Raw genomic sequence first — 27959 nt, forward strand, 5'->3', positions numbered from 1 at the left:
AAGCTATTGTATTTCTGCGGAAGACTCAGAAGAAAAATCTTATACAGCATCTTGCTTGTCTGGCTCCAGTTCTGGGCTCTTAGGAGCTTTGTATCCGAAGAGTCCATAGATACACCTCAGTTCTTATCTCAGACCTCATTACATCCACAGCTGCTTTTAGATTAACTTCCATATGGGTGAATGTGTTGCCATTTGTTCTCAAGGAAGAGTCTTGCAAAAGATAAGGCTTTGCAAAACTCAGGCTGCAGAAACAGTCACACACAACATTTCTTCCTACATAACACTGCATTAATTTCTACTGCCCCTGCAGAGCCTGGTGTTAGACCAGTGGCAGCCAACTGGAGAAGTGTCAGAAAACTTCAGTATCTTCTTCACTTATAAGTTTTTCTGAACTTTGCAAAGAAATTGATCTTCTTCTATAGGAAAAGCTTGCAGGATAAATAGCAAAGGGGTAAAATACATAAACAATCCTTGGCACTGAGATCAGCACTGAGGTCTTTGCTCTGCTAGCACTTCAATTACTGAGACATGTAAATCATCTCTAAATTATAAGTGTCTTTGGAAGATTCCCTGGGAACAGAAACTTGTTTGACTTGGTCAGATGTTCCTGAGAACTTCAAAGTTTATCAGAAACTTTTATTAAAACTCCAGGCATGCAAAGTATCATGTTATGTGAAGCTTAAGATATGTGACCCATGTTTGAATTTTCATATATCTCCTATAATGATCTATTATCAAGATTTGGAAGTATAGATCAGTCATTGGCTTCTAAAATTTATGTCACTGTTCCTGGTGGCAGGATTGATGGCTATTTCATTTTTTAATTAAAAATAGCTCAAGGTTGGTGTCAAGCCATCTCATATTCCAAAGAGATTCCCAAAGAAATGATTCTCACCTTTTTTGGCTGTGCCAACCATGGCCACTCCTCAGGACTTCTCTGTACTCTAAGGGAATAGCAAGGCTTTTCAAAGAGAATCTCCTCTGGTATCTAGCACTCAATTGGGGAATTAATTTGCATGACAGCATCCTCAGATGATTTTCAGAAATTATTTTGTTCTTTCTTCCAACTTCTACTTGGAAATAAAGAATTCTTTCAATATCAAGCTCAGAGTTTGGAAAAGGACCTGGAGATGTTTTCAGAGATGTCTGTGACCTCCCTTGAAAGTGATTACAATAATTGGTGTTCTGAGACCAAGCACTTCACTGCACAGTCAGAATGACTTCATCTCCTGATCTTTGGGCTGAATTAAAGCGAGTGAATCAGAAGTTCACATCTGTTTTTATATGATCAAGGACAGGTCTGTATATTCATATTATAATTAAAAGTTTTTGCATAATGTGAGAACATCCTCCTGAGACACCTGTGAGCAACTAAATGGCTGAAGAGAAGCCCTTCATCAAAAGGGAATTGGAATCTTACTCACAGTAATACCTGCGGAATGGCTCCAGACACAAAAGTGACCCAAAATCTACTCATGGAGACACAGACTCACAGCGAACAGAGCAGTTTCCCTGATGGGAAGAGTTGCAATAACATTTGAGTTGTAATTAATTACCTTGTTCCAAAGAAAGGGATGCCTCAGAGGCTCCAAGCAGCTGAACAAATCCGCAGCACTCCTTACAGCACAGAACCCTCCCATGCATCTCCTTCTTCCACTGTCCATAATGGGTTTGATTGTTCTCTCTTTAACCTCAGACCTCAATCTTAGATAATTGTACTAATACTAATGTTGATTGACAGCATGACCAACAGTCTGCACCGCCATTTGAAGCTCATCTAGTAAATTAGGACACCTGGTTCCAGGTCACTGGCAGTGAATTCTGCTACTACCCTCATGGTGCCAGCAATTGTCGGCTTAGTGCTTACAACAGAAGATGTATTCGTATGTTAAGGTCCAGTTGTTCAGTCAGACTGGGTATCTCTGCAGTGCATTGCTGCTTCTATTGCGTTCCAACGAGGCCATGTGTTGTTTGATGAAGGTGGATGAATAATAAGCACTGTGTGTTTAATTGGAGGTGTCACTGGATATAGGCAGAGCCTCCAATGTGAGCTTCACCATTTCAACTTGTGCTGCCCCTGAAGGCAGAAGCGTTCAGATATAAGTAGATGTATACAGTCCTCAGAGTTCATACCTATTTCATAGATAGATGTTTTCACTGTTAATGTTATTCAAATGTTGCTATAAAGATCTTTAAAATGACAAAAGTTTGAGGTTTGGTTTTGCACTGTACTGCAGTCCAATGAGCTGAAACAGTCGATGACACAATTTCTCTTTTTGTCCAAAAAAAAAATGATTACAACTAATAACTGCACAGATATCCATGGAGTATTTCTGCAAAGGGATGGCTTATAGTGGTGATGTTGTACGAGGATTCAATGGGAACAGTAGAAAACAACAGCATCAAAAATGATTTCATGCTGTAGGGAAGAGCTTGTTTACCCAGCAGAGCTTCTGCGGAGTACCACACCCACACTGGGTGGGCTTTGGTTGTTCTCCAAAAGTTGTTTGAATATTTTTTTTCAAATGTAGATGGTTAATTACATTTTAAATTCTAATAGTGTAATTAGCATTTCTCTACCCATGGCGCTGTGCTGGATCCGCCTGCCTTGCAGCCACCAGGACTGATGAGCGCATACCTGCAATCTCAGGGCAAGGGGGTTCCTATAATCATTCGTAGAAACCCTTTTCACAATCCAGCATTTATTTGTGCCAAGAGTTACGTGAGACCTCACTGCAATTACATGCCATGCCCCTGATTTTATGTTTATTTCCATTAGTCATTTAGGAAGGAAACGATCATGGCATACATGCTTGGATCTGGAGACGCAGGATGAACACAAACTCGTTTAAATCTTTTCCATCCCAGTAAGAAGAGGCGAATTTCCATACTGCAAATAAACTGAAGTTACAGACAACACCATGGGGTGAACATTCAGTCCGTCATTTAATTCCACAGCCGCCTGCAGCCAATGAATGTATGCAAATACTTCTGCCAAACCCAACATTTTCAGCATCATCTCATGGCGATCTGCACAGTAGCACCAGGAGCTCTGTCTGCAGTAGGAATCCCACTTCTTCACTGATGCAGCCTCGGATAAGGTGGCATAGATTACAAAATTGTACTCAATATGATCTGCGGGGGTAATAGGTTTCCTTTTAAGGTACAGTTCTCCCCAGAGAGCATAACATTTCTCAGACCACGGTCATCAGTAAGACTTTCTGATGTACAAAAGAGATCTGATAACAAGCAGTTTATGTGCAAGTCTTTATCTCTGGGATGAAAGGCAGATTTGGGGGAGGAAATCTAGGAATTCTATCACACCAATCTATTCTATATACACCTCTTGCTATGTGTCTACTTTGCACACCCACACTCATACACAAAACATGCACACACTACTACACACTACTGCAGACTATTCTCCTTGTATACATAAGGAAGCCTGCAAGTTTCCTGGCTGTAGAAATGCTGCCATGGTATAGAAGTAGTAACCCAACATGAAATCATAGCATTTAATTACTGAAAGTAAACAGAGATATGGTCAGAAACTTTATCAAGAGCAGAATGCTCAAGGGTGTAAGACAGCCAACAAGCACCAGGAGTCTTATGTGATGCAGCATAACTTTAATGAGCAAGAAGTGGAATAAAAAAGTACAAAGTATAAGCACATCAAGGAATCAGGAAGACAATGACTGATGTGTCTTTTCATCGTAGGTTTCGTCTTTTAGTGCTACCATGTACTGAAACAATAAAGTCTCAGATACAGGAAGAAAAGTTCAATAGAAATACGAGGAATCCAAAATATAAGACAAACAAAGATCTGATTTTAGGGGATGCCAAGCTCACACATCTCCATTAACTTGAGGCAGAGTTGTGGGTGTCCAATACCACGTAACCATGGCCAGGATCTCTCTCCCACTCAGGCCATGCTTCATTTCTGGTCACTGCTTCCTGCCTGCTCCTCATGCTCTAGCACGGCCCATTGAAGCCGCTGCGGTAGGTGTTGTAGCGGCGGTTAGGCCGGCTGTACCCACTGCCCAGACTGGGATAACCAAGGCTTCCAAATCCCAAGGAGCTGCCAGAGGTGATGGGCACTCCCTCAGAGCTGAGGGTGCTGCCCACAGCAGCAGAGGTGGAGGATCCTACAGCAGTGTTCTGGGGGAAGGAGCTGAGGATGGGTCCTGGCAAGGTCACCACCATTGGAGGTGGTTGGATGATGTAGGTGGACTCCTGGCACTGCTGGGCACAGGGCTCATTGCAGCTGTTGGCCAATGGTGTTGGGCCGCAGGGGGTGGGAGCACACAGGTCATTGGAGGACATGTCTGCAGGATGGAGAGTCGTCTGAAATACAGGACCAGAAAGCACATACAATAGAAGCACCGTGTTGAATTTATAAAACTCAGACATGGGGTTAACAGATATGGAAGTAATGAGACAAGGTGGCTAAATGGGTAATCATTTCTTAGATCAAAAGCTGTATTGAGCAGTCTGAATATGACATAGAGAATTCTCTTATTCTTCTCAAGGTTGCCACAGCTGTTGGCCTCTGAATTCTGCTACTGGTCATGATAAGTCCCCCTGAACCCTCACAGTGAAAGCACTTCCTGTTCCTTGGGGGTTTCCCCATCCCAGCCCTGTAGATGGAATCACTGCAGCTGTCATGGGAGATGGAGGACAGCAGTTGGAGCTGCAGGCAGGGCTGGAAATGCTGAGCCTTATCATGATGCTTATTTGGGTTTATTGCCTTAGTGCTCAGATTTATCCTCTAACAGCCCAGCCAGAAGCATTTGCAAAACTGTAGAAAAGTGTTTTAGAAGCACCTTCCGCTCCCAAAGGTTTAATGAGCAGAACAGGCCAACATGGAGTGGGAAAAAAGGATTTTTCTCAACAAATTTTGCACAAATTCATTTTCAGTGAGGCTCCGAGAAGACATCTCTCCTGCCTGTGGAAAAGAGGATTTCAGATAAATTCTGGAACTCAGAGCAGATTTATCTGTTGGCTAGTTCCAATATCTTGAGACAAGACTACATATTCTCAGCTATCTTTTAGTACTACTGCTTTGGTGCTACTCCCTTAGTACCAGCCTCTAAAATGGAGCATGGAGATGCATGTTCTGAGGGTATTGCCAGTATCCAAGTCTTGCCTTGTTACACCCTGCTTCACAAACAAATAAAACCTTTCTATTTGACAGAAGTATACCTTTCTAATTTTCCACTCCAAAAGGAAAAAAAGGAAAAAAGAACTCAGTGATATTTATAAAGAACTGAGAACAACAAAAAGCAGTCATCAAAGAAACATTTAGCATTTAAAAAGACTTTGAGTAGATTCAGACTTACCTGTTCACCTGGCGAATAGGACAAGAGAAGTGGATGGAAGAGCCTTATGTTCTATAGGCTTTTATACTGCATTCCAGATTGCCTGCAGACCTAAGACATATGCTATGCATGAAATTATCTAATGATCCATACTTTGGCATGCAAAATCCTCCGAATAGGTTAAGTCTTCTTCTTTTTTCCCTCCCCCCCCCCCCCCCCCCCAAAATCTCTTCTGGTATTTCTCTATTTTTCCCCTCCCCTTATTATGCTCACATTCCAGTGCAGACAAAGCTTTCATCTTCACCAATGTGCACCCATCCTTGGAAGAATGTGGTGATTCATTTCAATTTCAGCAATAATTATATTGTTTCCTAGGGCCAATGTACATTTTATGTTTCACTTTAGTCATCAAAACACTGCTCAAGGGAAGTGTATGGGATACATAGTCCTTATTCAGGACTTCACTCCTTTAGGTGAATAATCATTAAGCTCTGAGGTGGGAGCCTGTGTTCAGTTAATGAGTATTTCCATATCAAGGGCTCAGTCTGACCACAAGACAAGATGCATAATAAATATTCCCAAATTTTGCATTTCTGCACTATTTCAATCCCACACAGACATACAGCTGAGAAGCACCAGATTTCCATAAGTACTACAAGAGGTAAAGATAATTATGACCAGTGAGAATTGCTGACCAGAGACAATAAAACACTTTCTGACTCACATTTTACTTCCAGTTTGTATGAACACAGCTGATGCACACACAAGTGTGCATTTTTTAACTTCTTTTTCCATGTAATACTCTAACAACCACAATCTAATGAAAAAATGCTGTGACTTGACCTTATTATTTAGGGACATTTATTAACTGCCTCTAATTTTCAGTCTGAAATCTGCATAGTGTTTCATCTGAAGAATCACCATTATTACTACATGAAACCCTACTAAGTCACAGGGATGTACAGCAATCTTCACATCAAGTTAGATACAAATGTGGCTAATAAGCTTGCTCTGAATTATTGGTCTGCCTGAGCTGAACTACAACATTGGTAGAAGTTGCACCTAGTAATTCAATTCTCTATTTTATTAATCATTATGTGATTTGTTTCACCTCTGCAGTCTGTAGTGGCCTGCACGAAAGACCTCCACACATTAAAATTATTCAAAGAGCAGAACCAGTTCTCTTCTCTTAGCACCTCCATCCCCCAGCAAGAAACATGAATTAATTCTAAAAGAAGAGTATCTCTCTGTACATGGGTTGGTCTCAGTCTTCAGAAGAACAAAGGACTTCAAAGTTCAGAACAGCTTTTCACTAATGGCTCAAATACACAAAGTTTTCTGCTGCTTACATCACAAGGTACACGACAGGATCTCAGCTCTCACACCACCTGGCTATGAACCCGATCTCAAGGCATGTGAGTCAAGATCACTCAAAGGACTTCACGAACCAACTCAATGTACGCTCCTTCAGAAAGCCATTATTCTATTAAAAAATGGTCATCTTTGTTTAGAAAATATCTGTAAATTCCTAGAACTGAATAAGTCTTTATCAAAATAGTGGTCTCCTTCCCTATGCTTACAATTTCCTGCCCTCTGCACAAAATCTCCATCTCATATACTATTTGAATTTATTTTATAGATTTTAAAAATGTATTATTTCCTTGTAGTAAAAGGAAAATATCATTCATGTGGGAAAATATTTTCCTTGTCATCCATAAAACTAGGCAACCAAAGAGTGCTACCTTTGCTTCATTCTTTCCTCTAGGATGGAGGATCTTGAAGGTCTTTTCTAACCTGAGCAATTCTATGATTCTGTGATTCTATGATTACAGAAACAATCTCATTAACCACCTGGGAATGTTTTCACTGCTATTCTGCCAGTTTAATCAGAACCCAGAGTTCACATGGAAGGTTGAGAGCCATTGGATCTCACTTTTTGGGATGGCTAAGGTGGTGAACCAGGACTTAACAGCTCTGACGGATGGGTTGGTGATGGTGTTTCAAGTTCCATGCACTCAATTAAAACCATCTGTGTAAGGGCAGAGTGCACCCATGAAGTTGGTGAACTACCAAATTGCCAAAGAGCTGACAAATGACTTACATGAACTGAAATTTGTATCATCTTTGTGTTGACTTCAGAGGCATTGAGTGTAACACTATGAGGCATTTAAATGATGAAAGAAGCTTTGAGGAAGGCTTTTCATCTGATGCCAGGATGAGACAAGACTGGTACATAAACCATAGCAAAACAATTTAACTGCTGGGGACAATTTAACTACTGGGGACAATTTAACCTGCTGCAACAGAATCTATGTGATAACTGGACTTATTTGAATGCCTCAAACATTCCCCGACATGGGGACACCTCAATTTTTTTCCCCAAAAGCTATTGCTTTAATAGCTTCAGTGGCTGTGCAAATCTGGTTTTGATCTCAGGTACTTAGTTCTAGCAGTAATAATGTAGATTTCAATGAAAAGTAGAAGGAGGAATAAAAGTAACAGAAGACTTGGGATATGATAAAAGCATAGCTTTAATAATACTAAAGAGTGGATTAAAATGCTGCAAAGCAATAGGTTTTCATATGGAAAGAAAGGCACATCTGACAGTGACGTGTTCCACAGAACTCTTTTTCAGAGTAGGATGATACTTTGAAAATATCCAATTTTCCAAGCAGTCCAATTTACTGTTTAAAGCATGTTTAACACCAGGCAGTATCAAATACAGTGGTGCGTAACAGAACTACATACTTGATAAGAAATACAAAGTAGTGTAACAAGAACAGGGCCTCATTTTAGGGAATTATTAACTCCCACAGCACCATTAACTTGAGGCAGAGCTGTGGGTGTCCAACACCACGTAACCATGGCCAGGAGCTCTCTCCCACATCGGGTCATGCTTCAGCATTTCTGGTCATCTCATCATGCCTGCAGCTCATGCTCTAGCACGGCCCATTGAAGCCACTGCGGTAGGTGTTGTAGCGGCGGTAGGGTCGGCTGTACCCACTGCCCAGGCCAGGATAACCAAGGCTCCCAAATCCCAAGGAGCTGCCAGAGGAGATGGGGACTCCTCCTGCACTGAGAGCACTCCCAACAGCTGCAGATGCTGAGGATCCCACAGTGGTGTTCTGGGGGAAGGAGCTGAGGATGGGTCCAGGCAGGGTCACCACCACGGGAGAGGGCTGGATCACCACTGTGGAGTCCTGGCACTGGCGCACACAGGGCTCGTTGCAGCTGTTGGCCAGTGGGGTTGGGCTGCAGAACATGGAAGGACATCTCTCGTAGCACGACATGTCTATGGATGGAGGTGGACCTGAAATACAGGACCAGAAGTGAGAGCAGTATAGGAATCATATTGCAGTTATGCTTACTCAGTTCAGGTACCAGGACCGCAGGAGTTTTCCTTGTGACTTTCCAAGAATCAAGTGAGGAAGGAAAATAACTTCTTTACTTCAAGAAGATAGAAACTGAAATTGTCCTTTCTCAGTCATTGGTGATCCAATCGAAGAGCTGTCAGCAGAACAAAATGATATGTACCTCTTTCATGACCTATACTTATACTTTTGATTGGTTGTATGTCTGGAATACATACCTCAGGTATTAAAGGCACTGTTGTTATGGAGATATCTGCATGCTGTAATTTCAAAACCCAGGCAGTTAGAATATTTTTATGATATCTGTCATATTGAAGTCCACGGTGACTACTATAGCAGAAGAAGGTTGAAGATATGGGCTTAGAGCCACTATTCACATTGAACCCTGTGTGATTACTTCTTAACTCAGTATGCAGCTTCTTTCTTTCCTCATTCAAAAAGTAGTATTTAGATCTCAAAAACTTACAGTTCAACATAACTGAAGACCCACAAAACTGCTTTAAACCTTCCTCTCCAACGATTTCTTTGAGTTTCTGGTTCCTTTACCCTCTTGTTTCCCACTGCACCCACCAGTGGACTCATCATAATGAAAATGGGAGCACTGAAGAAGACTCCCATAGCATAAACAGCACATAACTCTTTTTTTTCTGGACATTTATGAAGATAAATATATTCACATTCGTTACAAACACCACTGTTTTCTCTTCATTTCAATCTAGGTGAAGCATTACAGGAGATGAATCATGCTCTTGAAGATGGAAAATGCACTTTTCTCCTTGAAAGATAACTAGACACACAGCTTGATGCATTCTACATATTCATTTTATTAATCTCTAGTATTATTAGTATTGTTGTGATTTTTCAGGTCACTTAGTATACCTGAAAGCCCACATTTGAATAAATATACATATATTGATATAGAAATATACATATATATTAGCATTTCAAAGTACTATATGGCCAGAAATCCAGAAATCCCTGCAACTCAAACAGTGAAATAACACTTGATAAAAGAAGCACCAACAATTGTCCCCCACCCCCACCCCAATCCAACAACTAGCAAAACAGATGAAAAAATATAATAATCAAATTACTAGGAAGATAAGAATTCAGCAAATAGAAAAAGAAAAGTTTATCTCAACTAACCTTGTTCACAAAAGAGAAAGAGGGAAGAGAAGTGGTAAGAGGGACTGCGGGTTGAGCTAGCTTTTATACTGCACCTTGGATGGCCTGAGGACTACAGACATCCTTTGTGCATGAAATTATTTACCAACAAGTATGTCCTGAATGCAAATTCTTCCAACTGAATAAGTGCCTTTTCCTGACTGTTTATTACTGTTTCCTTATCTTCTGACATGCATGTTCTGTCATACAAGTTTCTCTCATCTTATAGGGTCATGGGCCAAATTTATTAGAGTGCCACCATTCAATCACAACAGAGTTTGTCCTCCAGTGTATGTCTCAGTCATCAGGATAAATATTAAGGAAAATGTAGGAAATACATAATACATCATTCAATTTTCTTTTCTTTTATTACAAATTAGTCTAAGTCCTTAAATTCTGGTCTCCACCAATGTTTACGAAGCTCCAGCTATCCATAAGAACAATCAAGATTGAACTTATGTGTCTTCTCAAGGCTACCCAAAAAGGTACAATTAGATGCACAGCTGAAGCGAAATCCCACTGAATTCAATGGGAAAGAGCCAGATCCCAGTGTGAACCTACCTTAGGGAATCTGCATTGGTAGTTGGGATTGAACTGGGTCTCCAGAGGTCCCTTACAGTACCTCTGACTCTGATTTTGTGAAGTTCAGAGAAAAATATTGTTATATAAAGCAGTACGATAAAGTATGCCGACAGAAAGCATTTCCAGTGTGAACTGGGGTAATTCACATTCCTCAGCACAAGATTTTGCTTCTTCACCATGGATGAAGCACAAGAGTTAGGAGTGGTCTCACCTAATTGAGATATTATCACACTCTTCCACTTTAGTATCTCAGTTTGAGGTGCAGCTGCTATCACCCTGAGACATATGCAGATCAGTTCTGAACCTGATTTCTCAAGTCTTTCACAAAGAGAACATATAACTCCTTTCCATATCATCTCAGACCACAAATATGAATAGCATTTCCCAAATCATCTTGAGGACACATATGAATTTTAAACGATTTTGTAATATTACCCTCACCTGAGTTTAACTGTGGAGTCATTGTGGAAAAAGCAACACAACAATTACCTGTTTGCCATCACATTTATTCCCCTTGCAGCAGACTTCAGTGTAGCAGTGATTATACTCCAGACTGGCGCAAGCTCATTACACAACTGGAATACATATGCAAAAGTTTACTGTTTTCTTTTTTTTCTTCTTCTTTTTTTTTCTTTTCTTTTTTTTTTTTAACTTTAGTATTGTAGAGATATTCTGTAAATTACTCCTTTATTCACTGCACAAGATGCAAGGTCTGAACCTCTCCTTGGAGAAGTTACTGAATATTGTGTGTGAGGACTCAGTGATATCTGAGAAATAGAATTCATTTGGTCTTATGTTCCTTAAGAACCTAAAGAAAAAAGGGTTCAGAATCCTTTGCCATTTCCATCAATGATGTGCATATTCATGTAATTAAGTTATCAAATTGCTCATGATATACATATCATAGAAGTTCATATCATAGAACAGCCTGGGTTGAAAAGGACCACAATGATCATCAGTTTCAACTCCTTGCTATGTGCAGGGTCGCCAACCACCAGACCAGACTGCCCAGAGCCACATCCAGCCTGGCCTTGAATGCCTCCAGGGATGGGGCACCCACAGCCTCCCTGGGCAACCTGTTCCAGTGAATATGCAATGAAGTCTGAACACTCTCATCATCCATTTAATGGGATATCTTTAAAATCTCCAATCCAAGATCATCTTCTGCCACCTACGTTCTGTGAGCAACACACTCAAGATCAAAAATTTCTAATCAGGCAAAGATCTCCGTGAAGAGCAGTTTATTCATTATTGCAATAATAGGCTCACACCCCCTTTTGACAAGGGAGAAATTGCACAACTAGTCAGTAAAATCCATTCTGTTATATACCCTGGGTCCAACGCAGGTAAAGCCTCTCTTGGCACTCATTGGTTGAGCATCTCAGGCTCACAGTCTTCCAATGCTATTGCTATGTTACACTTCCATAGCTATGGTTACACTTCCATAGCTACATTTACACTGCCATAGCTATGTTACCTTTCCATAGCTACGCTTATACTTCCATAGCTACACTGTACTTCCATACAATGTCTGTTACCAACCCGTTGTACTTTTACGGCAATAGGAGGGCAATATTTTCAACAATCTGCACACTCGTTCTGTCCTGTACCAGGACATCTGCTCTACCCTATATAATTACCTTACCTAATGCCTGTGCCAATTTTACCTAGGTTGGAACACCCCAGTCTCAACTTTACTTTGTTCAGCAACTTTATTTGCGAAAGGCAACTTATCCTATGCTACATACAGAAACACTGGAAATTTCCACTGCAAAAACACAGCCTACCTCTCACAACTCACATGGTGTAGAAATATGTAATTTAGTGGACTCTGTGAACACTATCTCTGAACTACTGAAGAAAAATTGTAAGCAGTTTCTCCTATTTCAGTAGCATTATCTAAAGTGACCCACATACACACTTAAATATCTCCCTCCCTTTCCAGACCTAAATAATGATTCCAATCCATAAACACATATGTGGCACCCACGTTTTAGAAAGACAAGTTCTCTGCAGCAGTAGATATTTATTGGCAACCCGGATAATTAATTTTCCTGTAAAGCATGCAACAATGTCCACAGATGTTGCTTTCAACACTTCTGTTCTGCTTCCTTTTATTAATGCAAGAGCTTCTATTTGGTATACTAACTCATTTCAAAACCCAACTCAAAGATCACAGCAGTACTTTCAAAAAGACGCCTGAATTGTCTTCTGGTGGTGAACTGACTCCAGACGGGTCTGGTTGGCTCTAAGAAATCATTCAAGAGGCCTGGAGCCTGTCTTGAAATTATTATTATTATTTTTTTTTAAAGAATGGTGAACAAATTAGATGGCAATTGTACTTAACTAGGTCAGACAGAGAACTGCACATTAAGATCTTTGATAAATGTCTTGGATCCAATCTTAGATTGTACTTCCAAGACATCTGCAAGCTAACAAATTGCTGAGGAGCAGGAAAGAATGCTTCATTAGACTGGGCTTTGACTCATTTCATACTGACACTAATGGAAGTATCAGAAATAAAAAGAATCCATAAACTGTGGAGATGAAAGGGTTTTAAATGGGTAGAGTGTGTTTCTCACGCAATGCCAGGAGAAATGTAGACTGGAAAACTAAAAGCAGAATAATTTCATTGTCAAGAAAAGATTCAATTTGCAAAAACATACATGAGAACTAATTGGTTTGTGCAATTGAGGATGCCTCACTAGTTTCAAATAGGCTGCAAAGTTTATAAAAGTCCATAATCATACTTATTCTATCAATTTCTCCAGTCTTAACATGCAAAGGGGACATGGATTTCAAACTGACATTCATGTTCTTCAGGAACTCCCTAATGGAGTGTTTAATAAAGGTTTTAACATCTTGCATAAACACTCCTTAGGGCCATAACATCCAAAGGTGGATTAGTTCCAGGAGATATATTTATTTAAAATCAACCAGTGTTAATAAACAGACTTAAAGATATATGGCGAGGAACTTCTCCTGGCTCCTTCATTCACAGAATCATGCAGTCATAAAACCACAAAGATTGGAAAAGACCTCCAAGATTATCTAGTCCAACCATCTGCCTCCCACCAATATTTTCACACTAAACCATGTCCCTTAGTTCCACATCAAGACGAGCACCACAAAATAGACCATTCAGGATATGCCACTGTAGGACACAGTCCACTTGCCCAGGCTTCTCATTCTTCTGAAACACACTTATAAACTCCTAATGCTACATGTCTATCACAGAAGGACACCTCCATGTCACCAAAAACAAAAGCATTCCTGGATGTATATCAGTATGATCAGTAATTCCTCACAAATCTGAGTAAATACCTAATTACTTCAATCATACAAATTCTGTTAACAGGATGATAAAGATTGAAGTATGCATCCTACTTACTATGATTATTTCTAATCAGGCAATTCCCTTACTCAAGCGAGAATTTACAGTTTGATTACTGCAGAGATTTTTTTTTTTCACGTAATGCTCTATACCACCTTAAAGAAGGGGGAAAAGGACTAAAAAAAACAAACATAAAACAAATCAAGATGCAACATCAGTTTAATGAAAAAGTTACAAAGTACTCTACAATAAAAAGCAAAATATATGTTTACGTGAAGAAAGGAAACCATTTAAGCCATTCAAAATGAAGAACAGAAAGCAAGATTGATTTCCTAACACATGAATTAAGAACCCTAAACTGATAATTTATAAGCAGAGAATGAAATAAAACCAATCAGAAACCAAAATTAAAATGCATCAAAATATTAATCACAAGCAAAAATTTGAAAATGAGATATCCATCATTATTCCAATCAGAACAGGATGACAATTTATCTTCCATCTCTGCTTTGCAGGAGGGCATAAGGGTGCTCAGCCTGTCTGGAAACACTTGCCAGCAGCTCCATCCTCACTCTGGTGCCTGGCTTCAGGCTTCCTCAGGGATGAGCTCATGGGAAATCGGTGTTGCCTTTAATAGGGCAGGCATCTCCTGCCAGAGAAGCGACTGCCCAGGCCAGAGATGCCAAAGCCACCAGAGGAGATAGGCACTCCCTCCTCACTCAGGATACTGCCAACAGCAGCAGAGGTGCTGGAGCCCACAGCGGTGTTCTGGGGGAAGGAGCTGAGGATGGGTCCAGGCAGGGTCACCACCACGGGAGACGGCTGGATCACCACCCGGGAGTCCTGGCACTGGCGCACACAGGGCTCGGTGCAGCTGTTGGCCAGCGGGGTTGGGCCACAGGGACGGCACAGATCGAAGCAGGACATGGTGGTGGGATGGAGGTGGACCTGGAGAGAGAACAGCAAAACACAGCTAGTGTGGGCAGCGGCCTGGCAGCCTGCTTGTCAGGAGAGGAGGCAGAGGCTGGGGAGCAGGGACAGGTAGTATACGCACATAGAGAGGCTTGGCAACCCAGATCCCCAGTAGCCCCAGCAGAGTCAGATCAAGGCATTCTCCCACCACCCCCCACATTGGCAAGAAGAACAGAGCTGGTGGGAGCACCAACAAGGAGCAAGGCTCACACCAAGGCCTAAACAGAGGCACAGACTCAATGGAGGCAAGAAGAGCAAGAGGAGAAGCAGAGCAAGAGTGAGGAGAAAGCCACAGCAGCTCACCTTGTTCACCAAGGAGGAGAAGGCAAGAGAAGTGGATGAGGGAGTCTGGTGCTGGACTGCCTTTTATACTGATCTGGACCACCCCAGGCCCAGAGGCAATCCATGCATATGTAGCTATAGTAGGGCAAGCCCATTTGTATGCAAAACGACACAATTACAGAAATTGATGCCTTATTCCTCTTTCCTGTAATGCTCCCTTTTCATTTCCCCGTTCATGACAAGTCCATTTTGCCACACCAGCCCCTTTCAAGTGACAGAATTAGAGACCTAAGCATTTCTGAGGAAGGAACTCAAAAGCACAGAGAGCAGATGAAGGCAAGGGGATGGAGATGGCCAACACTGTCAGCTGGTGCCAGCCTCTCATTCCCCTGCAACTTGCTTTAATGCTTTGCCCTAAGGTCTAGGGCCTCATTTCCTTGCAAGCTTGAACTTCAAGGTAAAACTTCCAACAAGACTCATATGCAAAGACCAATACAGCCTTCTCTTCACCCATCTACATGCTTAGGCTGACTCAGCTGTGAGCACTCCACAGATGGCTACTCTGCTTTCTGGCTCGAGACATTACACAACACCAAGCACGGCTCTCAGGAGACCGAATCATCACTGTTGTTCCTCTCCCCTCTGTCTACAGCTGAGAGAGGTCCTGACACCAGAAAAGGCATGTTTCACAGAAAAGGACATTGTGAACTTGCAACCAAACATAACTTGACCACTCCTCTTAAACTACTATGCCTGCCACAGTCAAACACCAAAACAGACTGGCTCTTCATGATGTCCCGGCATTGCATCCTAATTTGTCTTTACATCCTGATACAGCAGCATGAACCAACAAACACATAACATTTCTAAACAACACACTTTCCCAGAAGCAAATGAGATCTGGGACTGCCAGCAAGGGCAGATGGGACTGCAACAAGAGTCAGGGTCTTCATTAGGACATGTGCCAAAGGAGGATATCAAGCTCTATGCAGAGTTGGCCTGAGGTGACAATTGCCCAGGGAAAATGACTGCCCAGCAGGCGATACCCAACATGCACACCACAGGCTCCAGCCTGGCCACATCCCACAGCAGCAACAATATGACCCCCACAATTATGCTGAGACTCCACCAGGCACAGGCAACTCTCTAATCATGGAGACACAACCAAATGCCACATTTAGGAAGATGAGGAGAATGGAAGCCAGGAGCCACACCAACAATGGACCTCATTACACATTGCCTGAGCAAGGGAGATGCAGAAATGCCAGACAGGTCCACCAGAGATCAGCTCATCTATCAGGTTCAAAGGGGTACGTCAGCACTGACCCCTGGCCCAGAAGTCAGGGCACAGCTCACATTCAGCTGCTGGGACAGTACCATGGGCCAACACTCCTGAGCAGAGCCAGAATAATACAGACAGACCCAAGGGGGAGCTGGGAAAGCACCGGGCAACTGTGCATCCAGACCAAGGGGACCATGGTCAGGCATAAACCAACCTGTCCCACAACAACAGAACCTGAGTGGTGCCCCTGAGCTGGAGAGAAGGACAAAGCCTGGAGGCAGAGGTGTAATATCAGCCCTGGGTCAACAGGCCTGAGTCAGTGGGTGTGGTGCAAGACCCCAGGTGAGCATGAGGAGCCACCGATGGCCCTCTGGCAGCTCTCTGAGCAGTGATGTGCCTGTAGAAAACATCACCTCTGCACCCGGGACACAGGACACCATCTTCATCTGCCACAGAAAAGGAAGGAGGATTTCCTTTGTCCTCAAAGGAAGCTTTCATCAATTTCCAGAGTGAAAACTTTGTCCTTGTTTCTCCGGGTCTGCCCAAACGTCTCTGGTGCCCTACGGCAGCCTGCCAACCACGACCATGTGCTGCACAGGTTGCTGTCCCTGCCAAATACCATATTTTATGTGCATTTTCCTCCTACTCTTGGCTCACGATGGCTTCACAATTCTTAAAGCCATTGCAGGGCATGCCACAGCCCATGGCACAGCTAGACAGCTGCCCATCACTCTGCCTTCAACAGCACTGGGAGGCACAGACAAAAGCCTCATGTAAGGTGGTCTAGAGCATATAGCAAGTAGAGCTCTCTACCTTGCTTTCTCCTGCACTCCCTGTGGCAAGAGCAATCATCACATGTGCTGAAGTAGGACAAAATAGCACAGGCCACTCTACACGCAGGCACCTCATGCCCCTCTCTGATGCTTGTTATCTTGCATATGTGAACCGATAGGCCAGATGGCACAATGCCCGCAACCAGGAGAATTTGTTTGCTCCTTATGCTCACTCTGGTAAGTCAATGAGTTGTGAAATGCCTTTAATTCAGAGATGTTGGCCAAGAGTCCTGCAAAAACAACTGTAGTGCTGGGAGTAAAACTAAGTTTCACAACCCAAGATATCCCATTTCACTTTGAGGAATGTCACTGTGCGTCTCAACCAGGAAGGAACACAAAGAGACTGAGATTTGAATGCAACATAAAATTTATTGTGTTTGAAGATAGAATCAAAGCATTGCACTGTAGAAGGGTGGTGCAGGTTGCTCCTAGGGCATCTGGAACTCTGATAGACCTTCAACACAATGGGATGCCTGACTTCCTCCCTCACATGGTGATTGGAAAGAGGCAGTGCCATCTCAACTTGCTTCAGGATGAATCCATGGCACAGGAAAGCAGGAGACAACAAGGATGTGATGATGAGAAGAAAGTGGGAGAAGAAGAAGAAATCTGCTGGCTATGTTTCCAGACAGCACAGGCTGGCAACCTGGCATCCCTCTCTGCTTTGCAGAAGGTCACAAAGATACTCAGCCTATCTGGGAAACTGAAAAAGCAAGCCAGAAACTCCATCTTCAGTCCAGCACCTGACTTTGGGCTTCCTGGGGGATGCATTCACAGGATGTCCACCTCATCCTTAGTAGGGCAGGCACCTCCTGCTAGAGAAGCGGCTGCCTAGGCCGGAGATGCCAAAGCCACCGGAGGAGATGGGCACTCCCTCCTCACTCAGGATGCTGCCAACAGCAGCAGAGGTGCTGGAGCCCACAGCGGTGTTCTGGGGGAAGGAGCTGAGGATGGGTCCAGGCAGGGTGACCACCACAGGAGACGGCTGGATCACCACCCGGGAGTCCTGGCACTGGCGCACACAGGGCTCGTTGCAGCTGTTGGCCAGTGGGGTCGGTCCGCAGGGACGGCACAGATCATAGCAGGACATGGTGGTGGGATGGAGGTGGACCTGGAGAGAGGACAGCAAAACACACACAGCATGAGCAGCAGCCAGGTGATCTGCTCACCCAGAGAAGAGGCACTGGCTGGCAAGCATGGATATGTATTGCATGGCCAGAGTGAGGCTTGGCAGCCCAGATCCCCAAGAACCCCAGCAGAGTCAGCCCAAGGCCTTCTCCCACCTCCCCCACACATTTACAAGCAGAAGAGAGCAGGCGGGAGCACCATCAAGGAGCAAGGCTCACATCAAGTTCTACACATAGAGAAAGACCTAGTGAATGCCAGAAAAACAAGAGAAGAATCATAGGCAGAGAAAAGTTAAAAGATCACCAGTGCAGCTCACCTTGTTCACCAAGGAGGAGAAGGCAAGAGAAGTGGATGAGGGAGCCTGGTGCTGGACTGCCTTTTATACTGGTCTAGCCTGCCCCGGGCTTAGAGCAGCACCCTTTGCAAAAGTAATGTGTTTACCAAAAGCTCATCTTCCATGCAAATCATCACAATTATAAAAACTACTGTCTTGGTTATTTTCCTTGTAATGCTTCCTTTTATTTTCCTGTTCTGCACATACTATTCAACTGTGCCAACTGCTTTCAAGTGCCAGCATTAGAGGTCAAAATATTTCCAGAGTTAAGGACACATCATCACAAGGATGATGCAGTCAGTGATGAAGAGTGTTCCAGCACTCCAGGGGATGTCTGCCATTTACTCTCTGGGGCGCAGCAATAATATTTGTCCTGATGATTGGGACTCTTCTTCCCCTAACCCTGAAGCTTCAGGCTGCACATCCACAGGCAAGGAGAGCCCACATTAATTAAACTCCGTAACACTATGCTTACTCACATTCTGTTAAAATCACCTTTCCAGTCATGGCACTTCTGCTCTTGGATTTTGGAATCTCTCTCACATTAATTGTTGCTCTTGGCAGCAATGGGCCTGCCTCTTCTTTTGCAATCTTATTTCTCTCCTTCATACATCCCTGCCTTAAATAGCACAGTTCCAAGAATAGGCAATGTTGAGAGTTGTCCTCCAATGACACCTTGCTTGTGACCTCTGTTAAACTAGGAGGAATCCCAGTGACAAAAGCACACGTAAGCAATTGATACGTGTCCCTCCACCTGCCCATGTCTTTCACACAACATGTGCTTTGGCCACCCAGACTGACGGCCCAGTGGGCACAACCAAATACTTGATGGGATTTCCAGCAGATACCCTTCCCTGTCCAGGAGCTCTGCGAGTGCTCTCCAAGACTGATGCATGATCAGTGGCACCACAGGTTCCCCTGATACCATTGGAGGCAGGATCAGAGTGGCAGGAGCAAAGCAGGAGCTGTGGAAGACAGGGGTCTGGGAAGGAGGACTAAGACCAAAGTTGGTGCTGTACCACTCCCTCAGTCTCCTCAGCTTGAAGGCTGTGTCGAGGGACAAAATTAACCCAGGATTGGGACCTCCCCAGGCACAGTCTGCGTGGCAGCTCAATGGGAATTTTGGGGGAGCCCTACAGGGCTGTTACAGACCCATTTCCATTCAGAACACATTGATGCGTATGTTAGGACTCCACAATACATCGTGCTTTTGACCACAGGATTATACCACCGGGAGATACCATTCTAATCCTGCTCCATTCCTGCACTCTGCATTGTTTTCAGGAGACGTCACTGATGCTGTCTAGTTCCTCAGTTTTGAAAAGATGGGCTCTGCGTTTCCAGCTTCTACATGTAACCGTTATGCTCACTATGCTCAAGACACAGATGTAGTAACAAATCTAAGCAGGGCTCAGAATTCAGCAGTGTTGGCCTCACTTTGACTTTTCTGGGACTCTCTCCTCTTTGAGATGTGGATAGGAGATGTACTTGGTGGAGGGATGGACACTGCTTCTGAAGCAGTGAGCACAATAATGCCTTCTGGCAATTCAGTGTCTTCCTTTATCATGGAATATTGGACTATCCTGAGTTGGAAGGGGTGCATAAAGATCTTCATGTCCAACTCCTGTATCCAGCTACCCAAATTATCCTGTTTTATCAAATGAAAAACGATTTCTAACATCATTCATTTTGCTCATTCCCATTAGAGGAAGGTCCTGTACCCTCATGTATGAATGAATTGGTCAATACCACCTACCCCCCCACCTCCCTGTGACTAATCGCAAACACCATCTCCCTTGAGAGTGCTCAAATCCCATGAGCAAGAAGAAGGTAAATATCAGGATGTTATACAACACTTGGGCTCCAAGACAAAACATTTTCCCCTGAATTGCTTTCCTATGAATACCAACTGGAAAGAAACCAGAGGAGACTGAGATTACAATGCAGTATACATTTTATTGAGTCCAAAGACAGAAACAAAGCAGTGCATAGTTTAAAGCTGCTACAAAGACAGTTGAATAACAGATTGGCAATTTCCTGGCAAAATTCATCAAAATGAGATGTACATCTTCCTCCCTCACAAGGCAAGAGGGGAAAGAAGCAAGGCCACCTCAACTTGCTTCAGGATAAACCCACAGCACAGGATAGCAGGAGACAATGAGGTCTTGTGATGATGAGAAGAAAGCAGGAGAAGAAGACATCTGCTGGCCATGTTTCCAGACAGCACAAGCTGGTAACCCAGCTTCCCTCTCTGCTTTGCAGAAGGTCACAAAGATGCTCAGCACATCTGGAAATGATGGCCAGCAGCTCTGTCCTCAGTCTGACACCTGGCTTCAGGCTTCCTGGGCAATGGGTTCATGGGATGTCCACCTCATCCTTAGCAGGGCAGGCACCTCCTGCCAGAGAAGCGGCTGCCCAGGCCAGAGATGCCAAAGCCACCAGAGGAGATAGGAACTCCCTCCTCACTCAGGATGCTGCCAACAGCAGCAGAGGTGCTGGAGCCCACAGCGGTGTTCTGGGGGAAGGAGCTGAGGATGGGTCCAGGCAGGGTGACCACCACGGGAGAGGGCTGGATCACCACCCGGGAGTCCTGGCACTGGCGCACACAGGGCTCATTGCAGCTGTTGGCCAGTGGGGTTGGGCCACAGGGACGGCACAGATCGTAGCAGGACATGGTGGTGGGATGGAGGTCGACCTGGAGAGAGGACAGACAAGACACATACAGCATGAGCAACTGGCTGGCAACCTGCTCATCAAGAGAAGAGGCGCAGGATGGGTAGCAGGGACAGGCAGAGCAGGGATAGAGAAAGTCTTAGCAGCCCAGATCCCCAGGAGCCCCAGCAGAGTCAGCCCAAGGACTTCTTCCATCCCTCCCCCCCCCACACTGGCAAGCAGAAGAGAGCTGGTGGGCGCACCATCAAGGAGCAAGACTCACACTAAGCCCTACATAGAGGAAGGCAAAGGCTCAGAGGAGGCAAGGGGAGGAAGAGAAGTAGAGTAAGAGAAGAGCAAGGAGAAGGCTGCTGCAGCTCACCTTGTTCACCAAGGAGGAGAAGGCAAGAGAAGTGGATGAGGGAGCCTAGAGCTGGACGGGCTTTTATACTGTTCAGGACCACCCACTGGTACAGAGGCATCCTTTGTACGTACATTGTATGTATCAACAAGCTCATCTTGCATGCAAAACACCACAATTAAAGAAAATAGTGTCTTTTTTTTTCTGTTCCCTGCAATGCTCCCTTTTCATTTCCCCGTTCATGACATACCCCTTCCACCACTAATTCTCCTTTCAAGTGGCAGAATTAGAGGCCAAAATACTTCTTGGAGACATGACACGTCAGCACAAGCAGGTGATGCAATCCAGTGATGAGCAATGGGTAACCATAGGAGAGAAGAGCCTTCTACCCTTTGGGCCTTGCTTCAACACTCATCCTGCAGCAGGTTTCCTCCTAACCCTGAAGCTTCACCTGAACTTCCACATGGGAAGTCCAGCATCATCAACTGCTCTCCCTGATGCTATGTTAAAACTTATATTTTAGAATGACTTAGTTTGGAAAGCACCTTTAAATATCATCTAATCCAAACTCCTGCCCTGAGCTGGGACATATTCCAGTAGATCTGGTTATTCATAATCCATCTAACCTTACTTTCAATGTTCCCAATGCTGGGGTATCCACAACTTCTCTGCACAACTGTTCTAGTGTCTAATAAACCCATCCTACTCTACACTCTTTCACATTAAAACTTTTTTCCCTTGTCTTATCACTGCTTTACCTGGTATATATTCTCTCCATCTTTCTTATAAGCCAACTTTATATATTGAAAGGCTGCAATTACATTTCCATGGAGCTTTCCCTTATTCAGGCTCAACAACACCAACTCTATCAGCCTTTCTTCACAGCAGTATTGCTCCAGACCTCAGACCATCTTTGTGGCCTCCTCTGGACCTGCTCTAACAGGTCCATATCTTCCTTGTACTGGGGACCCAGGGCTGAATGCAGTAAACCAGGGAGGATCAAATGAAAGCAGAGCGGATGGGGAGAATCACCTCCCTTGACCTTTTGGCCACACTACTTTTCATGCACCCCAGGATATGATTGGTTTCGGGGTAACAACAGTGTCAATTCAGACACAGTTATTCATCAACCACTATGCCCAACCCCTCCTCTGGAACGCTGATCTCAGTTGTCTAAATTCATTTCCCAGACTGTACTGAAGCTGGGATTTTCTCCAACACAGAGGCAGGACCTTGCACTTGCCTTTGCTGAACTTCATGAGGTTCACGTAGCCCTAGTCCTCACATCTGTCTGAATCTCCCCTAATGAAATCTCTGTCCACCAGAGTATCAAATACATCACTCAGATTAGTGAATTCCATAAACTTAGTGTCACCAAGCCACTCAGGCTTTGTTAAGCATTGCCTTTCTAGGCAGGACACCTCAGCTCTTGGGTTTTAGACAGTCTATCTCAGATTAACTGTTCCTCTAGGGAGGGCTCAGGTCTCAGTTCACACTGTTGTCCCAGGTGCCACCAGTTCCTCTGACTCCTCTGGGACCCTCTCCAATTTAGTTTTGGCAAATGTGCTTGAAGAATGAATGTGAAGACGAACATAGAGTGGCAAAACACAGCTTCAGTCAGCTGAACACTGCCAGATACAGAAATGCCTTCTGGCAATCCAATGTCTTGTCTTATCATCTGGAAGTTGGAAAATATTCAACTTTGCTCACTGTTGATATGTCACTTGAGGGTGCTCATAAACACTAGTATAATGCTATGCCAACACTATATGCTCGTCCAGCTACACGTCTCCCTGTCAATTATAAGGGGTTTTGAGGGAATTCAGCACCTTAGCAGATCAAGAAGGCTCGGAGGATATTACACAAATATCCATTTCAGTAAAAAACTTCTCACACTGGACAGATTAGCTGAGTATCCAAACATAGAATGAATATGAGGGAAGAAACATGAGGAGACTGAGATTACAATGCAGCATAAATTTTATTGAGCTCAAAGAAGGAATCAAAAAAGTGAAAAGTTAAAGGCTGCTACAAATACAGCTGGCAAACATATTGGCCATAAGGAGGGAAACTACAGGAAGATGGGATGCATGTCTTCCCCATCACAAGACAAGTGGAAGAAGAAGCAGGGCCATCTCAACTTGCTTCAGGATGAACCCAAGGCACAGGACAAAAGGACACAACAAGAACCCCTAATGATGAGAAGAAAGAAGGAAAAGAAGAAGACAGCTGCTGTCTGTGTCTACAGGCAGCACAGGCTGGCAACTTGAATTCCCTCTTTGCTTTGCAGGAGAGCAGGAGGGTGCTCAGTGGATCCTGCACAGAAGCTCTGTCTGCAGTCCAGCACCAAGCTTTGGGCTTCCTGAAGGATGCATCCATGGGATGAACACCTCATCCTTAGCAGGGCAGACACCTCCTGCCAGAGAAGCGGCTGCCCAGGCCAGAGATGCCAAAGCCACCGGAGGAGATGGGCACTCCCTCCTCACTCAGGATGCTGCCAACAGCAGCAGAGGTGCTGGAGCCCACAGCGGTGTTCTGGGGGAAGGAGCTGAGGATGGGTCCAGGCAGGGTGACCACCACGGGAGAGGGCTGGATCACCACCCGGGAGTCCTGGCACTGGCGCACACAGACCTCGTTGCAGCTGTTGGCCAGTGGGGTCGGGCCACAGGGACGGCACAGATCGAAGCAGGACATGGCTGTAGGATGGGAGTGGACCTGGAGAGAGGACAAGAAAAGCACAGGCTGCGTGAGAAGTAGCCTGGTGGCCTGATTGCCAAGACAGGAGGCACAGGCCGGGGATCAGGGACAGGCAGAGCAGGGACAGAGAGGCTTGGCAGCCCAGATCCCCAGAATCACCAGTAGAGTCAGCCAAAGGCCTTCTCCCACCACACCTCACACTGGCAAGCAGAACAGAGCTGGTGGGAGCACCAACAAGGAGCAAGGCTCACACCAAGGTCTGCACAAAGGCAAAGACTTAATGGAGGCACAAAGAGCAAGAGGAGAAGCAGAGCAAGAGTGAGGAGAAAGCCACTGCAGCTCACCTTGTTCACCAAGGAGGAGAAGGCAAGAGAAGTGGATGAGGGAGCCTGGTGCTGGACTGCCTTTTATACTGATCTGGACCGCCCCAGGCCCAGAGCCAACCCATGCATATGTAACTATAGTAGGGCAAGCCTGTTTGTATGCAAAACAATACAATTACAGAAATTGCTGCGTTAATTCTCTTCCCTACAATGCTCGATCTCCGTTTTCATTTCCCCGTTCATGACATGTCCATTTTGCCACACCAGCTCCTTTCAAGTGACAGAATTAGACGCCTAAGCATATCTGAAGAAAGAACTCAAAAGCACAGAGGGAAGATGAAGGCAAGGGAATGAAAATGGCCAACACTGTCAGCTGCTGCCAGCCTCTCATTCCCCTGCAACTTGCTTTAATGCTTTGCCCTAAAGTCTGGGGATTCATTTCCCTGCAAGCACGGCCTTAAAGGTCAAACTTCTAACAAGACTCATACGCAAAGACCAACATGGTCTTTGCTTCACCCATCTGTGTGCTCAGCCTGCCTCAGCTGTGAGCAGTCCAAGGATGGCTGCTCTGGTTTCTGGACGTAGCTGTTCTATGACATCAAGCACTGCTCTCAGGAGACCTAAGCCTCACTGTTGTTTCTCTCCCCTCAGTCAGCAGCTGAGAGAGGTCCCATAACACCACATAAGGTATGTTTCACAGAAAAGGACCCTGCTTCCTCATAACCAGACATTACTTGACCAATCATCACAAACTGTGATGTCTGCCATAATCAAACACAAAGACTGGGCAAAAATTGAGTGTCTCCCCACCACCCCCTGTCCATAGTTTACATTTTTCTTTGCCCTTACATCTTGACAAAACAGCACACACCAACAAACATATACAACATCTCCAAGCACAAACACATCCAACCACAAACAAATGAGATCTGGCAGTGCCAGCAAGGGCAGCTGTGACAGCAGCAAGAGTCAGGGTCCAAATACATATGCCAAAACAGGACATCAAGCTCTATGCAGTATTGCCCTGAGGTGACAAGTGCCCAGGGAGAATGACTGCTGAGCAGGCAAAACCTGCTATACACCTCAGCCTCCAGCCAGGTGACATCCCACAGCAGCGACAAAATGACCTCTACAAGTATGCTGGGACTCCACCAGGCACAGACAACTCTCTAATCATGGAGACACAACCAAATGCCACATTTAGGAAGATGAGGAGAATGGAAGCCAGGAGCCACACCAACAATGGACCTCATTACAACAGAACCTGAGTGGTGCCCCTGAGCTGGAGAGAAGGACAAAGCCTGGAGGCAGAGCTGTAATATCGGCCCTGGGTCAACAGGCCTGAGTCAGTGGGTGTGGTGCAAGACCCCAGGTGAGCATGAGGAGCCACTGATGGGCCTCTGGCATCTCTCTGTGCCTGTAGAAAACATCACCTGTGCACCCGGGACACAGGACACCATCTTCATCTGCCACAGAAAGGGAAGGAGCGTCTCCTTTGTCCTCAAAGGAAGCTTTCATCAATTTCCAGAGTGAAAACTTTGTCCTTGTTTCTCCGGGTCTGCCCAAACGTCTCTGGTGCCCTACGGCAGCCTGCCAACCACGACCATGTGCTGCACAGGTTGCTGTCCCTGCCAAATACCATATTTTATGTGCATTTTCCTCCTACTCTTGGCTCACGATGGCTTCACAATTCTTAAAGCCATTGCAGGGCATCCCACAGCCCATGGCACAGCTAGACAGCTGCCCATCACTCTGCCTTCAACAGCACTGAGGCACAGACAAAAGCCTCATGTAAGGTGGTCTAGAGCATATAGCAAGTAGAGCTCTCTACCTTGCTTTCTCCTGCACTCCCTGTGGCAAGAGCAATCATCACATGTGCTGAAGTAGGACAAAATAGTAAAGGCCACTCCACACACAAGCCACCTCATGCCCCTCTCTGATGCTGGTTATCTTGCATATGTGAACCGATAGGCCAGATGGCACAATGCCCGCAACCAGGAGAATTTGTTTGCTCCTTATGTTCACACTGGTCAGTCAATGAGTTGTGAAATGCCTTTAATTCAGAGATGTTGGCCAAGGGTCCTACAAAAACAACTGAAGTGCTGGGAGTAAAACTAAGTTTCACAACCCAAGATATCCCATTTCACTTTGAGGAATGTCACTGTGCGTCTCAACCAGGAAGGAACACAAAGAGACTGAGATTTGAATGCAACATAAAATTTATTGGGTTTGAAGATGGAAACGAAGCAACGTATTCTGAAAGGGATCTGGCCCACGCTGATATGAGGGCAGCGGGTACTCAGACACACATTCACCACAATGAGAAGCACATTTTTCTCCATCACATGGCGCGACAGGAAGGAAGCAGCTCCATCTCAACTTGCTTCAGGATGAACCCATGTACGGGACAGCAGGAAACAACTAGGATGTGTGATGATGACAAGAAAGTGGGAGAAGATATCTGCTGGTCATGTTTCCAGAAAGCAGAAACAGCCACCCTAGCATCCCTCTCTGCTTTGCGGCAGGGCACAAAGAGTGCTCATCCAACTGGAAATACTGGCTAGCAGCTTCGTCCCCAGTCTGTCACCTGGCTTTCTGGGCAATGGGTTCATGGGGCGTCCACCTCATCCTTAGCAGGGCAGACACCTCCTGCCAGAGAAGCGGCTGCCCAGGCCAGAGATGCCAAAGCCACCGGAGGAGATGGGCACTCCCTCCTCACTCAGGATGCTGCCAACAGCAGCAGAGGTGCTGGAGCCCACAGCGGTGTTCTGGGGGAAGGAGCTGAGGATGGGTCCAGGCAGGGTGACCACCACGGGAGAGGGCTGGATCACCACCCGGGAGTCCTGGCACTGGCGCACACAGGCCTCGTTGCAGCTGTTGGCCAGTGGGGTCGGGCCACAGGGACGGCACAGATCGAAGCAGGACATGGTGGTGGGATGGAGGTGGACCTGGAGAGAGGACAGGAAATACAATTAGTGTGGGCAGCAGCCTGGTTGCATGTTTGCCAAGAGAGTAGAGACAAGATGAGAAGCAGGGACAAGTAGTGCTGGGAGAGTGAGAGTCTTAGCAGCCCAGATCCCCAGTAGCACCAGCAAAGTCAGCCCTGGACCTTCTCCCATCTCCCCCCACATGGGCAAGCAGAACAGAGCTGGTGGGAGCACCATCAAGGAGCAAGGCTCACACCAAAGCTTGTACAGAGGCAAAGACTCAATGGGGGCCAGAAGAGCAAGAGGAGAAGCAGAGCAAGAGTGAGGAGAAAGCCACTGCAGCTCACCTTGTTCACCAAGGAGGAGAAGGCAAGAGAAGTGGATGAGGGAGCCTGGTGC

General features: G+C 45.1%; 6 protein-coding genes and 1 long non-coding RNA gene across 14 annotated transcripts; all 7 read right to left on the reverse strand.

The window, feature by feature from the left end:
- Positions 1-3607: 3607 nt before the first annotated feature.
- LOC431322 lies at positions 3608-5555 on the reverse strand. The gene is made up of 2 exons (XR_006932128.1): positions 5340-5555; positions 3608-4344 (listed from the first exon to the last, which is right to left on the reverse strand). It is a non-coding gene; the product is annotated as a feather keratin 1-like (long non-coding RNA).
- A 2276-nt stretch (positions 5556-7831) lies between these two features.
- Positions 7832-10990, reverse strand: LOC431323 (beta-keratin-related protein-like). 4 transcript variants are annotated; one of them, XM_046903942.1, is made up of 3 exons: positions 9836-10990; positions 8908-8949; positions 7832-8628 (listed from the first exon to the last, which is right to left on the reverse strand). In XM_046903942.1, exon 3 carries the CDS (start codon positions 8606-8608, stop codon positions 8258-8260), a length of 351 nt encoding a protein of 116 aa, XP_046759898.1. In that variant the 5' UTR covers positions 8609-8628; positions 8908-8949; positions 9836-10990; the 3' UTR covers positions 7832-8257. The 4 variants fall into 4 exon arrangements, with proteins under 4 accessions (XP_046759898.1, XP_046759899.1, XP_046759897.1 ...); XM_046903943.1 differs by having other exon boundaries at positions 7832-8825; XM_046903941.1 differs by lacking the exon at positions 8908-8949.
- A 2980-nt stretch (positions 10991-13970) lies between these two features.
- Positions 13971-18619, reverse strand: LOC426913 (feather keratin 1-like). Of its 2 annotated transcripts, none has more exons than XM_046903933.1 (2): positions 18583-18619; positions 13971-14717 (listed from the first exon to the last, which is right to left on the reverse strand). In XM_046903933.1, the coding sequence occupies exon 2, from the start codon at positions 14694-14696 to the stop codon at positions 14400-14402; it is 297 nt and encodes a 98-aa protein (XP_046759889.1). In that variant the 5' UTR covers positions 14697-14717; positions 18583-18619; the 3' UTR covers positions 13971-14399. The 2 variants fall into 2 exon arrangements, with proteins under 2 accessions (XP_046759889.1, NP_001264727.1); NM_001277798.2 differs by lacking the exon at positions 18583-18619 and adding an exon at positions 15045-15081.
- On the reverse strand, positions 17488-21658 carry LOC431324 (keratin A). 2 transcript variants are annotated; one of them, XM_046903944.1, is made up of 2 exons: positions 18583-18619; positions 17488-18249 (listed from the first exon to the last, which is right to left on the reverse strand). In XM_046903944.1, exon 2 carries the CDS (start codon positions 18226-18228, stop codon positions 17932-17934), a length of 297 nt encoding a protein of 98 aa, XP_046759900.1. In that variant the 5' UTR covers positions 18229-18249; positions 18583-18619; the 3' UTR covers positions 17488-17931.
- LOC431325 (feather keratin 1-like) lies at positions 20537-24691 on the reverse strand. Of its 2 annotated transcripts, XM_046903945.1 has the most exons (2): positions 24655-24691; positions 20537-21295 (listed from the first exon to the last, which is right to left on the reverse strand). In XM_046903945.1, exon 2 carries the CDS (start codon positions 21272-21274, stop codon positions 20978-20980), a length of 297 nt encoding a protein of 98 aa, XP_046759901.1. In that variant the 5' UTR covers positions 21275-21295; positions 24655-24691; the 3' UTR covers positions 20537-20977.
- On the reverse strand, positions 23576-27921 carry F-KER (feather keratin I). Of its 2 annotated transcripts, none has more exons than XM_046903946.1 (2): positions 24655-24691; positions 23576-24328 (listed from the first exon to the last, which is right to left on the reverse strand). In XM_046903946.1, exon 2 carries the CDS (start codon positions 24305-24307, stop codon positions 24011-24013), a length of 297 nt encoding a protein of 98 aa, XP_046759902.1. In that variant the 5' UTR covers positions 24308-24328; positions 24655-24691; the 3' UTR covers positions 23576-24010. The 2 variants fall into 2 exon arrangements, with proteins under 2 accessions (XP_046759902.1, NP_001075171.3); NM_001081702.3 differs by lacking the exon at positions 24655-24691 and adding an exon at positions 27908-27921 and having other exon boundaries at positions 23578-24328.
- On the reverse strand, positions 26838-27917 carry LOC429492 (keratin D). The gene is given in 2 exon segments (NM_001101731.2): positions 26838-27581; positions 27908-27917. A coding segment is annotated over 1 exon segment (297 nt). The 5' UTR covers positions 27561-27581; positions 27908-27917; the 3' UTR covers positions 26838-27263.
- Positions 27922-27959: the final 38 nt, after the last annotated feature.

Source organism: Gallus gallus, chromosome 25, assembly GCF_016699485.2.
Source record: "Gallus gallus isolate bGalGal1 chromosome 25, bGalGal1.mat.broiler.GRCg7b, whole genome shotgun sequence".
Lineage (NCBI taxonomy): Eukaryota > Metazoa > Chordata > Aves > Galliformes > Phasianidae > Gallus > Gallus gallus.